Consider the following 14,891-nt stretch of genomic DNA (forward strand, 5'->3'; position numbering starts at 1 on the left):
CAAGAAATAAAGAGAATTAATTTTAATGTACTTTAAAACATTTCCATTGCAATTACAACTGGTGGCTGAGGAAAAAAAATATATATATTACTTAAATGAAAACTTACATAAATTAAAAACGGTCTTCTTTAAACATAAAATAAATACCTACTGGAAAAAATACCAAAAATGAGTTAGTGGAAAAAAGCACTTAGACTTGAGTTCTGTATTTCCACTTTTGTCATAGGTCTATATTTTAAAATACAGCTAAAGAGTAATGTTTTTGTTTGTCCTTGGTGGAGTTTCTCTATTTGGTTCTTAAAAATTCATAGAGCATACACATAGGAAATAGCATTCAATAGATGAGTGGTCAGAAATAAAATATTCCAGGTTACGGTACAGGCTCTGGAGTTATATTTTAATATTTACCTACTGTGTGATATTTGGAACAATAATTAATGTTGGATGCCTTCATTTTCTCATTTAGAAAATGGGAAATGACGTCAATAGGACTTACATGGTTGTTATAGGAGACATAGCAATCTACAGAAATCACTTAACACAGACCACAGCAAATGCTCAGCGAATGGTATCTCTCAACACAATTTGGTCACTAAATTCTTAAAAACTTTTTATGATACAGAAAAATTAACTTAATTTTCTCCTCATGCAATACTAAAGGAGAATTACAATATATTTTAAATGTTGATAAATTTAGGAACATATACTCGTTTACTACTAGGTCACCTTCACCAGTGGGGCTATGTTTGCTGGTGCTTTAGGTTAATGCATTTCCCCCACCACCTTTCCAAGGCACCTTTGACCTCACTGTTCCTCAAACTGTAGATGAGGGGGTTCAGCATAGGGGTGAAGACGGTATAGAAGGCTGACACCACCTTGTCATGAGCAGCTGACCTGTAGGATTTGGGTCTCATGTAGATAAAAATGGCAGCTCCATAAAAGAGTCCCACCACAGCCAAATGTGAAGAGCAGGTGGTGAAGGCCTTCCTGAGGGCTTCTGTGGAGCGCATGCGGAGAACAGCAGCGAGGATGAGACTGTAGGAGGTCAGGATGAGGGAGAAGGGGACCAGGAGCATCAGCACACAGCAGATGTACATGACATACTCAAAGACAGACGTATCAGCACAAGCCAAACGCACCAGCGCGGGAGCCTCACAGAAGAAATGATCGATCTCATGTGCGCTGCAGTATGGGAAGCTCAGGGTAGTGACAGCCTGCACGAGCCCATCAGCTGCCCCCAGGGACCAAGACCCCAAAGTCATTCTCAGGCATACCTGCTGGCTCATGAGGACGGGATATCGCAGTGGGTGGCAAATGGCCACATAGCGGTCGTAGGACATGGCTGCTAAGAGGAAACTCTCTCCACCACCAAGGGTGAGTGAGATAAATATCTGCAACCCACAGCCAGTGGGGGAGATGGACTTCTTGCCTGTCAGAAAGCCAGCAGCCATTCTGGGCACAATGGTGGAGACCAGCATCATGTCCATGAGGGAGAGTTGGCTCAGTAGGAAGTACATGGGCGTGTGGAGCCGGTGGTCCTGGTGAATCAGGAGAAGCATGAGGGTGTTGCCCAGTAGAGAAGCGATGGCCATTGTCAGCACCACTGCAAAGAGAGCAAGGTGGAGTCTTGTGTACTTAAAGAGTCCTAGGAGAATGAAGTCTGAGCTGGTGTTTCTCTTCTCCATAATTTCTACCACTGTGACACTGTAAATAGAAAAACCAAGAAGGTAGGGGCTTTTATCACTAAAAAATCTTAGTTTGACTTCATGACTTCTGGACATATACTAGATATAGAATGCAAGGTCCTGGTTTAAATCCCTGCGTTTCAGTTCACATGGCTTTTATTGGCCTGACATTCAAATTTTCTGTAGCTCAACTTTGTCATGTTTTAACTGAAGTCATGTTTGTACTTCACAGAGGGGTATATTTGTAGACCATAATGAATCAAAAATATGTAAAAAACTGTCAAGGATTAAATAATGTTAAATATTTACTTTTATTATTTTGATGTTACTTGTATTAATATTATTGTGATTTTGTTACACATACTGAAAACAAAATAAAACAGTTGAGGGGGAAAAATTGATTTAGAAACCTGCCAGTGAGGTTTGTTTGACTCACATATGATTTATAGTTAACTTTTTGAAACTGACACATACTCAGATTAGGCCTTTTTAACAATAAATAAGGAGTTACAATTTTTTTTACTGTGGGTAACAAGAACCACAGAATTTAATATATGAGTATAAATAAAACAAAATTCATCCTTTGAACAATAATAATATCTCATGTACTTGATGAAAATTTTCTTTTATTCTTCTCACTAGATAAATTTTTTGGCTGATATTTAAAGTGTAGGCATTCTAGTTCATCACCTCCTGTTTTTAAACCTTTAGAATCTTCCCACTACAATTCAAATAAAATGTAAAATTTTTTCCTAATTTTACTAGATCTTGTAGACATGTCCTACGCAACATTTTTCATGCAGTATTACAGCCATGGAGACCTAGAGGGGCCAGATGAATTTGAAAAAAAAAAAGCATTAGAGTATCTTTGATGTTGATAAATGCCAAGAGAGAATAGCAATAACTATAATAAGAAGTAAGGTTATAAACAGGACAAGGAAACAATTTTTAAATGGTTTCTTCTCTATGGAGTTTTATTATTAATCACAGGCAAAACATCAATTATATTTCAAAATTAAAAAAACATATTTTTTAAAATACCTAAATGGTATTTGATCTGTCTCTTTAAGTTTTTAAAATATTTTACAAAATGAATTTGTTTTCTTAAGCAATGTAATCAAAATGACTGAGCCCACATAAATGAGGACAACTTCATTTTGAAGGGTTTGTAGGCTGAGAGTTGTTATGAATTGAGCATAAGAATGACGTTTTAGTGTTTAATATTTTAAAACTTTATACTAAATACAAACCTTGTAAAATCATATAGGGCAGGAGAGCACAGAGCTGCAAGAAGCTAATTCCCTCTTTCATTAGCAGAAAAATACACAAATGCATCACTTTTGTACTTATCAGGACTGTAGACCTCTTTCTGGTACAGACAGTTGCAGACTGTTTTCATGTCAAAGCTATAAACACATTAAGATCTCTGAGCTTCTTGTGTAGAATTTGCCTGCTTATTGCAGAGACAGAGATAGTGAAGATCCTTCTCAATCAGGATCTGATTTGGTGGATGCCCTAATGGTGTAAATTTAGGTGGCAGACAGAACCCACTTGTTGCACAGCCATCTCACACACAGGTGGTCTCATTCAGGGACCTGCTGAAAGGAAATGCCTGTGGCTCACTAAATTGCTGTGTCTACCACACAAGCATCCAAATATGAAGGGACACAATGACACATAATAACAGCAGCATCTTTGAGATGACTTGTTTAAATATTGGATATCTGGGAAATAAACAAAGATTTTAGGCAAGAAAAAATGATTCTACACTTTGTATGGGACCAGAGAAGACCTTGTACAGCCAAAGCAATCTTAAGCAAAAAGAACAAACTGGGAGGCATCGGTCTACCAGACTTCAAGCTTTACTATAAGGCTATAGTAACCAAAACAGCATGGTACTTGCACAAGAACAGAGACATAGACCTTTGGAACAGGTCTGAGAACCCAAATATGAAACTATCCACATATTGTCATCTAATCTTCAACAAAGCAGACAAAAATATACATTTGGGAAAAGAATCTCTATTCAATAAATGGTGCTGGGAAAACTGGATAACCCCATGCTGAAGATTGAAACTGGATCCCCACCTCTCACCTCTCACAAAAATCAACTCAAAATGCATAACAGACTGAAACCTAAGGTGTGAAACCTTAGGAATTCTGGAAGAAAATGTTGGGAAAACTCTTATAGACATTGGCCTAGGCAAAGAATTTATGAAGAAAACCCCCAAAGACAATCACAGCAACAACAAAAATAAATAGATGGGACTTGATGAAATTAAAAAGCTTCTGCACAGTGAATGAAAATATCATTAGAGCAAATAGACAACCTACAGAATGGGAGAAAATATTTGCTTTCTACACATCCAATGAAGGGCTGATAACAAGAACCTATACAGAACTTAAGAAAATCAACAAGGAAAAAAATCAAACAATCTCATCAATAAATGTGCAAAGGTCATGAACAGAAACTTTTCAAAAGAAGACAGAATAATGGCCAGCAAACATATTAAAAAATGTTCAACACCTCTAATCATTAGGGAAATGCAAATCAAAACCACAATGAGATATCACCTACCTCCAGTGAGAATGGCCTTTATCAAAAAGACCCAAAACAACAAATTCTGGCATGGATGTGGAGAGATTGGAACACTCTTACATTGCTGGTGGGACTGCAAATTAGTACAATCCCTGTGGAAACCAATTTGGAGATACCTCAAAAAGCTAAAAATAAAAATACCATTTGATCCAGAAATCCCACTACCAGGCATCTACCCAAAGGAAAAAGAAAATGTTCTACAATAAAGACATTGCCACTCAAATATTTACGGCAGCACAATTCACAATTGCAAGGATGTGGAAACAACCCAGCTACCCATCAATACATTAGTGGATTAATAAAATATGGTATATGTATACCATGGAATACTACTCAACTACAAAAAACAATGGCTATCTAGCACATCTTATATTAACCTGGATAGAGCTTGAGCCCATCCTTTGAAGTGAGGTATCACAAGAATGGAAAAACTAGCACCATATGTACTTGCCATTGAATTGGTACTAACTAATCAACACTAAGGTGCTCACATGGAAGTAATATTCACTGGGTTTTGGCCAGGTGGGGGGTAGGGGTGGGTAAACTCACAACTAATGGAAGCAGAGCACACTGTATGGAGGAAGGGTATGCCTCTATCACTATCTTGTGCGAGGCAAAGCCATTACTTGTAACCAAAATATTTGTACCCCCATAATACTCTGAAATAAAAAAAATGAAAAAAGAAAAAGCCAGGTGATATATGCAAAGACTTTACTTAATCATGTCTTTGCCAACCCTCTTGATTTGCACCATCTTCTTTCTATCTAGTTAATATATGCAGTCTCTTGTTTTATATACTATTTAAATTATCTATCTTATATTATTGCCACAGCCCACTGGCTCCTTGACCACAGACTTCCCTGTCTCCATTACAACTTTAAACAACCCTGGACCATCTCATTGATGCAGAATGTATGGATAAAAGAGCACTGGACTTGGAATAAAGAAATCCTAATTTGAGAATCATTGCTGCCACTGTACCTGTAATCCCAGATACTCCAGAGGCTGAGACGCAAGGATTTCTTGAGTCCAGGAGTTTGAAACCAACCTGAGCAATGAGACCCCATCTCTAAAACATTTTAAAAAATTAGCACGGTGTTATGGCATACACCTATAGTCAAAGCTACTTGGGAGTTTGAAGCAGTAGGATCCCTTGAGCCCAGAAGTTCAAGGCTGCAGTGAGCCATGATCTCACCACTGCATTCCAGCCAGGGTGACAGAGTGAGACCCCATCCTCCCCCCAAAAATCATTGATATCTAGTCAGCTTTTCCAAAATTACAATAGTTGTATTACTGGTGGTATGTGACACAATTTTAGGTAGTATTTGGGATAACATTTTCTATCTGAGTGGTTTATATGGATTTTAATACATGCTAAGGAAAAAATACAGATTAAATCATGGGACAAAAAGAATCATTGCTGTCATTTTATATCTGTGGGATAAGGGACAAGTTACTTACCTTGTTTTTTTGTTGTTGTTTATTTATATGCTTTAAATTATAAACTTTCTAAGAATCGAAAAATAAGCACCACATGTACTCACCATCAAATTGGTTTCACTGATCAACACCTAAGTGCACATATGGGAATATCATTTATTGGGTGTCAGGCAGATGGGGGCGAAGTAGGGATGGGTATATACATACATAATGAGTGCAATGCGCGCTGTCTGGAGGATGAACATGCTTGAAGCTCTGACTTGGGGGGGAGGGGGTCAAGGGCAATATACATAACCTAAACATTTGTACCCCCATAATATGCTAAAATAAAAAAAAATAAACTCTCTAAACAGATTACTCAAGGTATTAAATGATGATTCCAGTGAAGAGTTTGGAAATGATTTCTGAAGTCATTTTGTATGTTGAAACTTTTCTATTTTTAATTTTAATTTAATTTTTCAGTCTATAGCATATGTTGCCATTTTTTTACATATTCAGAAGCTTGAAAGTCAAAACATAAAATATCAATGAGATCATTTGAACTGAATACTATGAAACCTGCAGGTGAAATTCTAAGATCGAAAAGAATAAAATTCATACTCTAAATGACTATAATTTTTCAGATTTAAATATTCTTACTCTAGAGGTAGAGGTAGAGTGTGTGTGAGAGAGAGATAGAGAAGGAGAGAGAGATAAATAGATAAGTGACATAGATACACACACAACTGTGTGTCTAAATAAAATACCACTTTAATTTGTAAACACGGCTCTTTAAAATAAGAATACAACAAATAATAAATTTGTATTTTCCTCCTACACTGTAAAAAATTATGATATATAAAATTATAATAAATTGAGCTTTCAGCATGCTATGGCAGTCAGATAACTTAACAGAAAAATGAGCTTAAATGCATTGCTCAATTCTTCTTCCATCTACACAGAGCAATGCAGCTTGGTCATCTTTATCATTCAAAGTGATTTTTTGAATAATTTTTTTGATGACTGATATACAGCTGTTTTTGCTTGCTAACTGGAACATTTATTCCTCAATTAAAAGATAATTAATTCAATTAGCTTAGAAAATTATGAGAATGTCAATAGATACATATTTATAAATATTGCTCCTTTAGGTCAATTTCTGGATTGAATTATTCTAAGCTATTAAATAGAATAGCTAAACAGAACATTTCTTAAAACTATACAGACTTTTCCTAGAAGTGGGAGAAATTTTTCCCTTCCAGAAAAGGATGATAGACAATTTCCTATTTGTACATGTATGCATCCTTCAGAGACAGAAAAGGAGACTCTTTTTCATTATTTTAAAAGTAACAGTATATTCTGCCCCTAATTTTTTATCTATTCTAAGCTATTTTTATTTAAAAAGATCTGAAGAATTTCATGTCTATTAATTGCAAACCTTGCCCTTTGTGATGCTGGCAGGTAATTTGACTATAGTCTCCTTCCCCACATTCACACTTACTTGGAAACACACACAGGTCATTGTTCTAGACTGTTAGAATTCCATGCAACCGTCTCCTTTTCCCTTCCTTCTGCTATCCTGCCCTCCATAAAGACAGTGTCTCTATGCCCACAAGCTGTTGCTATAACGTTGAGAATTCCCTGAAGCAGTCACAGTGTTCAGTGAAAAAATCCTCTAAGATGAACTCAATCATTTGACTGAATTGACTGCTTATTCAGGAAGAGTTTGATCCTGATGGTTCTGGGTGAACACAGACTGTGTCTTACACTGTCAGAACATCACTCGGACAACAGGGAGACTTTACTAATACTTTCTAGCATTTGTGGATGCAATTTTACAAAGGTTACTTTGCCATTCAAAATTCACATGAAAAACACTGAACACATAACAAATATGAATCATTTGAAATTACTTCCTAAATAATGGAAAGATAATTTGCAATGAAATTAGACTCACCTTTGTAGTAAAGAATCATAGTCAATGATGTATATGACTAGATCTTCCTGATGAGATGGCTAGAAATATCTGATTGCACCAGCACTGTGAATACACCACTTTGGGCTCCTGACCTCATGCTATATTTAGTAAAATGTCCCATATGACCACTGAAAGTTTCCTACACTTACAAAATACCTTCCTTGGAGCAATGATACTTTAAAAGGCAAGTCACCTACAATAGGGGAACACAGATTTAAATGTTTCCTAAGGGTAAATGAAAGCAATGAACTAAGCTAGCACCCAGGTTTTGCTAAAAGGAAAAGCACTGTGAATGGGAACATGAAAAGATGAGTTGTTGGTAAAGACAGAAAATGCAATGAATGAATTAATTGAGGCAAAAACTGGAATTCTGCTCATTGACAATACTTGAACTGAACAAACGTGACTAAATTTCCTCAAATAAAGAAACTGTTAAATTTTTTTAATCGTAGGATGACAATAATAGTAGATATTGTTTATGGAGGATTTCTGCACACTAGTGAACATGCTCAGCATTTCACAAGCATGTACAGGCATTTTATTTAATCTTTGAAACAACCTTTGCTCTATGAACTTCTGCATTTTACAGGTGTGAGAACAATGTTACTGGTTTTAAATACCATACCTATATGTAACTATCATGAGTTAGCAGAGTGAAAGAACTTTGATATTTAAATCACCTTAAATTTGTGGTTCTTAAAATTTAAGGAACATCAGAATCATGCAGAAGCTGTGTCAACTATAATTTGACAAACACTGTCTTAAGCTATCTAAAGGTGAATTCTACCCTGAATTACGTTTCAGTGCTTTGATACCCAATGAACTATAATAAACTGATTCCCAGTTTTGCTCCATTAAAGTTTTTTGTTTTGATTTTAATCCTTTTTCTATTCCTTACCCATTTCATGATCTTGAATAACCATAAAAAATGAGCTTCACATTACTCTCACATAAAATATTCATACAAACTTTGCTTATTTTGAAGTATAAGTAGATGGATTAAATGAAATATTTATAAACGACCTGGAAGAGTATCTGGCCCAGAGTAGATGCTCTTTCAGTGTTCATTATTATCATCATCGTGATCATTTTAAGTGGAAAAAAGATATATCTGAAGCAGAATTATTGTTGATTCTGGCCTAAGCATTGTTTGACAGTTGTGTTCAAAGATTATTTATTAAATAGTTCTCTGGGTGAATTTGCCTGTGTTTGATTTGCTACTTACTGACAATTAGGGCCCAGAATCTGTGCAGTTGTATGTTAACATGTATATTTGTGTCAAGTAGAGATGCAAATAGTTTCTGTCCAAGCCAAACAAGACATCAACCAGTTTTATCCTAACTGGAAACAAAACCAAAAGCAATGGGGTATTTTTTTCCTGATACCAAATACATGGTGTCTTATTCAACACCATTTCTCCAACTCTGGGACACCAACTGAGTGTCCTACAATTCCATTCAATCCTAACACTAACTACCTAGAGTTGGCATCAGACTCATCAAGCTGATATACTCAGTCCCACAAGACTACCTTCAATTCACACACCAGTCACAATATTAGGTCCCCAGGTTACCTACACTGTTGCTGACTAGTCTAGAAAGTCAAATGTTCCCTTAGCCACCTTCCTTCAGGTTTGATCATTTGCTAGAATGACTCACAGAAGTCAGGAAAATTCTATACTTAACAATTGCAGTTTATTACAAAGGATAAAAATGTGGAGTCAGATGAACACATACATCTGGAAGGGTTCAGAAGCGTCCCAAGCACAAGAGCCCCTGTCTCTGTAGAGTTGTGCTACCCTCCGGGCACACAGATGTGTACATTAACTCAGAAGCTCCCTGAAGCATATCATGTAGGGTATTTTATGAAGTTTTTATCAGGCATGCATGACTGTGGTTCTTTTTAATCAACTCAATCTCCAGCTTCTCTTCCCACCTCAAAATTTGGGGGATGGAGCTGAATGTTCCAAGCATCTGATCAAGGCTTGATCTTTCTGACAAGTCTATATCTGAAAGAGATCTAGGACTCTGTCAAAAATTTAAAACCTTTTCATTTTTGAGTGATAATAGTGATGAGAGAATTGTCTGTCTAATGAGGCAACTCTTGGCTCTTATCACTGTTAGCACTAGGAAAATGAAAAGGGATTAGGAGCTTTGTGCCAAGAACTGATGACAAATACCAAATATTTTTCATATTGTACAACAAAAGCCTGAAATAAAAATAAAAACTAATAGCATTTATTTCAGTATGACTTTCCCAGAGGACTATAAAAGTCCTTGTTGAACTCAAAACCTGTTTGAACCAGCACTAACAGCATGTTGGTTCCTTCATGGGTGAGTTAAATACACCATTGGCAAATGTTCATTCTATATTTGTGTGAGAGGTATGTATTTAACTGTAGTAAAATTATACTTTTCCAAAGATACAAATGATTTTGTCTCAAGTTGGCTCAGATTAAAACTGATTTGGTTAGAGAGTACCTGGTACATAGGCTTCATAAGCAAACAACTCCTTTGCCATTTTCTTATGCAGAACCCTGGTAACAAATGTCCTAGTCCATTTGTGCAGTTATAACAAAGTACCTGAGATTAGATAATTTATAAACAATAGAAATTTATTCCTCACAGTTCTGGAAGTGGGGAAGTCCAGGATCAAGGAACCAGCATATGGTGTCTGGTGTGGGACTTCTTGCTGCATCTTTAAATGGTGGAAGTGGCAAAAAAGACCAAAGGAAATGAACGCTATGTCCTCACATGGCAGAAGAGGAGAGTGAGCCCCTCCCCTCTTTTATAAAGCCTTTTATAAGAATCCTAATCCCATTTCTGAGGGCTCTGGCTTCTAAAGACCCAAACTCTTAATACATTTATGTTAGTGATTAATTTCAACTTATGAATGGGGAGGACACATTCAGACCGTAGCACCAACTGACCTTCCTTTTGCCTTAGCTACCAGACAGAATACTTACAACATGGTGCCACATCACAGAACAAAGACACCATCTTAAAAGCACTTGGAATTGGGTTAGATGCCTCTAAGAAGGTGGTTTTATGATGAGCATTGCCAGCCTCAAGTGGGAGCAATACATGAAGACTGTTTGGCTTCATCTTCTTCTTAACCCACCTGGAAGATCATGGTGAGGACTTGGTCTTTCATGGCCAAGATCATTCTGAATGGGAGGAAGGAAATAATGAGGTCCTTGAAAATTGTCCTTCGCAGACAGTGGACATCTTACATGAGCTCTCCAAAACAAGATGATCCAAGACCCAATAAACAAATGTCAAAGTAGGGAGAGAAATTAAAGTGAAGTAATGAAGGACCACTGCTCCATGAGATAATTCTTATGCAAGTGTGAGTGTACCCCTGCTAGGGGCCTCAGCAATGTGCAAGGAAAACTTGTTTGTTCCAAAGACTGAGTTTGGCAGGGAGAATTTAGTGGTCAATGGTTATTGTTGCTAAACATCTTACATACATATGACCTTCCCTGGCCAAAATGCTGACAGAAACTATTTTGAGTGTCACTGCTCATATCTATAATGTATAGGATTGGGAATCATCAATGTTAGTATTTATGCATCTAGAAATTAATTAACTAGATATTTTAAGTGCATGAAAGTTCCTATTATCCTTTATCCTAACCAATACTTGGTATCAATAAACTTTCAGTTTTTCTAATTTTTTGACTGGGAAATGGAATCATATTTTATATATAATTTACATTTCCCTGATTTCTGATGAAGTTAAACATCCTTTCATTCATTCAGTGGCAATTCTTGTTTCTTTTTCTGTAAAAATACTTATTCATACAATGTACCTATTTTTTTCTTTGGGGATTTCAGACTATTTATTTTCAAATATGCTTTATACTTTTCATCACTTATCAGTTATAAATATTGCACATTTCTTCTCCAAGCTTATGGATTTTACTTTACCCTCTGTTCCATGCCTTTGACAATGAAAAGTTCTTAAAGAACTAATTTGAAATTCTCAATTCTTTTTTTTAATAATTTGACCTTCTATGTTATAATAATTCATTCTCTTCTCTGTGTCATTAGCATATTCTTTCCTAATTTCTCCAAAAATTACTTATGATTGCCTTTCTATTGAATACCTCAATTCTATGAAATCAAATTCATGTATGGTGCTTTGCTCTTATGACACTTATATATTTTTCAAATACATTTTCTAAAACTTTGGTTCAATTAAATATTTTTAACATTCATCTAAGAGATTTTTTACATTTTCTAAATTCTTATAAAGTACCTTTAATTTTTTTACCTTTTTTTGTTGTTGTTTAATTTGGGATATTATGGGTGTACAAACATTTTGGTTCCATGAAATGCATTTGCCTCACTCAAGCCAGGGCCACAAGCATGTCCTTCCCCCCATACAGTGCACCCCATCTCCATTAGCTGTGGGTTTACCCTCATAACCACCCCCCCCGACTGGTACCCAGATATCTCAAAAAGCCAAAAATGGAAATACCATTTGATCCATAAATCCCACTACTAGGTATCTATCCAAAGGAAAAAAGACATTCTATAATAAAGACATCTGCACTCAAATGTTTATAGCAGCACACTTCGCAATTGCAAAGATTTGGAAACAACCCAAGTGCCCATCAATACATAGTGGATTAATAAAATGTGGTATATGTACATCATGGAGTACTACTCCACTACATTTCATTTATTTTAGGTTTTTTTATCTAGAAGATTTTATAAACTTTGATGAAAATATTGTATATTAATGACCAATTCTCATACTTATCTCCACTTTTTTATGTTTCAAGCTAGTTTGAAACCAAAATTTGAGTATGGTGGAAGTGCTCAGAACAGATATTTAGATGAAGTTAGATTTAGATGAATGAGAACAAAGGAAAATGTATGGGCCTATGTTAGTCAGCGTTATCCACCAATAGGATGAGACAGAGAGAGGAAGACAGAAGAGGAGAGAAGAGGAGGGTGGGGAGCTGGAGATTGAGATTTGTCACCAGGAATTGGCTCACATGATCACAGAGGCTGACAATTACTGAAATTTGCAGTCAGCAAACTGGAGGCCCAGGAGACCTGGCAGTGTAGCTCCAGTATGAAAGCTGATGGCCTCAAGACCCAGGAGGAGCCCGTGTTTCAGGTGAAGTCTGATGCCAGGAAAAAGTGCTGCTGCAGCTTGAAGGCAGTGAGGCAGAGAAATTCTCTCTTAGCCTGTTTGTTCCACTCAGGCCTTCAGCTGGTCGGATGGTGCCCAGCCACACTAGGGAGGGCAATGTGCTTTACTCAGTGCACTGATCCAAATGATAGCCTTGTCCAGAAATGCCTTCACAGACACATCCAGAATAAAGTTTGACCAAATATCTTGGCACCGCATAGCCCAGACAAGTTGATACATATAATTAACCATCTCAGGGCTTATGAACAAATCTTATCTGCACCTTTGTACAAGTCTCACCCTTCAGCTTTTCATAACCTCTTGGGAAATTCTGGTCTCTGCTCCACGGTAAGGCATTTAAAATCAAGGAATGGTCATCTTTGGCAAAGTGTTTTTTCCATTGTTCACTGCAGGTTTTAGATTAAAAATGAATAAATTTAGTCTCAAATCTTTAGAAATATCAATGGATTTGAATAATATTATAGAAGCATTTGTTAAGTCCATTAAAGAATTATCCATTTTGGTTAAGCAAAAATTAATTCAGAGTACTAAGCCTTTAAATAAAGTACTTTATTTATGTCAATTCACTTTAAAGTACTTTAAATATGTCAATTCACTTTTAGTGTCTGAGTGAAATTTGGACTTGAGCTAGTCTGTGTCTTCTCATTATATTGTTGTTTACAACAATCCAGTCTCTATTGTCAGGTGCCTGGCCAGGAAGAGTCCCTAATAGAAGACTCAGTTCAAGTTGTGACATACCAGGTAAGAGTGCTGTTGTCATTGTCCACAGATTGAATATGATTAAATATTGATTTAAATAAAATGTAGAGAATCTTTAACTAGTGCTTCCATGAAAGGTGACACTATTGCATATATCCACAAACACTAGCAAAGAGAGTTCCAAAGGAACAGACAGTGATGGTGATGACAGAGTGGAATACCTATTTGTTTACTTAGTCATTCAGTCAATGTGGGTTTTTCTTCTGTTTCTGTGTTTGTTTGTTTTCCAGAGCCCACAAGGCTCTAGGCTCTACTCAAAATGTGGTGTCAGAGTAGGAAACCAGCCATAACAATATGTGGGAGGGAGCATTCCAGGCAAGGGGACACAGCCACCATCCCTGGACCGTAAGGGCTTGGTGAATGTGAGAAAGAGAGAGGAAGCATATAATACAAACTAGAATAAACCACGCCATGGAGGCAAGGTACGGCCAGGTTGACATGTTTTTTTTTTTTTATTTCAGCTTATTATGGGGGTACAAAAGTTCAGGTTATATATATTGCCCATCCCCCCCCCACCATTTCCCAAAGTCTGAGCTCCAAGCGTGTCCATTCCCCAGACAGTGTGCATTGCACTCATCATGTAGGTATACATGCATCCCCTCCCCCCACCTCCCACCTCTGTCTGATACCCAATTGGTGTTATTCCCAAGTATGCACTTAGGTGATGATCAGGGAAACCAATTTGCTGGTGAGTACATGTGGTGCTTATTTTTCCCAAAACAATATATGTTGGCATGGATGCGGAGACACAGGAACACTCATACACTGCTGGTGGGACTGCAAACTAGTGCAACCCCTGTGGAAAGCAATATGGAGATACCTTAAACAGATTCAAGTAGACCTACCATTTGATCCAGCAATCCCATTATTGGGCATCTACCCAAAAGAACGAAAGTCATTCTATAAAAAAGACACCTGCACCCGAATGTTTATAGCAGAACAATTCACAATTGCAAAGATGTGGAAACAACCCAAATGCCCATCAATTCACAAATGGATTAGTAAAATGTGGTATATGTATACCATGGAGTATTACTCAGCTGTAAGAAATAACGGGGATATAGAATTTCTTTTGTTCTCCTGGAGAGAGTTGGAACCCATTCTATTAAGTGAAGTATCCCAAGAATGGAAAAATAAGCACCACAGGTTGACATTTTAAAGAAGCAAATGGGACTCTTTTAAGGAGAAAATTGAGTATAGCAATGACAACATATGATTCCCAAGGAGAAAACAGCTGTTGCTGGGTCATAATTTTCTCTACATTCTGTCTAAATTCATCCATTAG

At 36.7% G+C, this 14,891-nt stretch overlaps 1 protein-coding gene across 1 annotated transcript; it reads right to left on the reverse strand.

The window, feature by feature from the left end:
• Window positions 1–740: 740 nt before the first annotated feature.
• LOC138382904 (olfactory receptor 2T33-like) lies at window positions 741–1,685 on the reverse strand. Its single transcript, XM_069467517.1, has one exon. The coding sequence runs from the start codon at window positions 1,683–1,685 to the stop codon at window positions 741–743; it is 945 nt and encodes a 314-aa protein (XP_069323618.1).
• Between the last annotated feature and the right edge of the window lie 13,206 nt (window positions 1,686–14,891).

The sequence above is a fragment of the Eulemur rufifrons genome, chromosome 4 (genome assembly GCF_041146395.1).
Source record: "Eulemur rufifrons isolate Redbay chromosome 4, OSU_ERuf_1, whole genome shotgun sequence".
Classification (NCBI taxonomy): Eukaryota; Metazoa; Chordata; class Mammalia; order Primates; family Lemuridae; genus Eulemur; species Eulemur rufifrons.

Coding starts and splice junctions, on each gene's coding strand:
- LOC138382904 (XM_069467517.1), bottom strand. CDS start 1,685: ATGGAGAAGAGAAACACCAGCTCAGACTTCATTCTCCTAGGACTCTTT.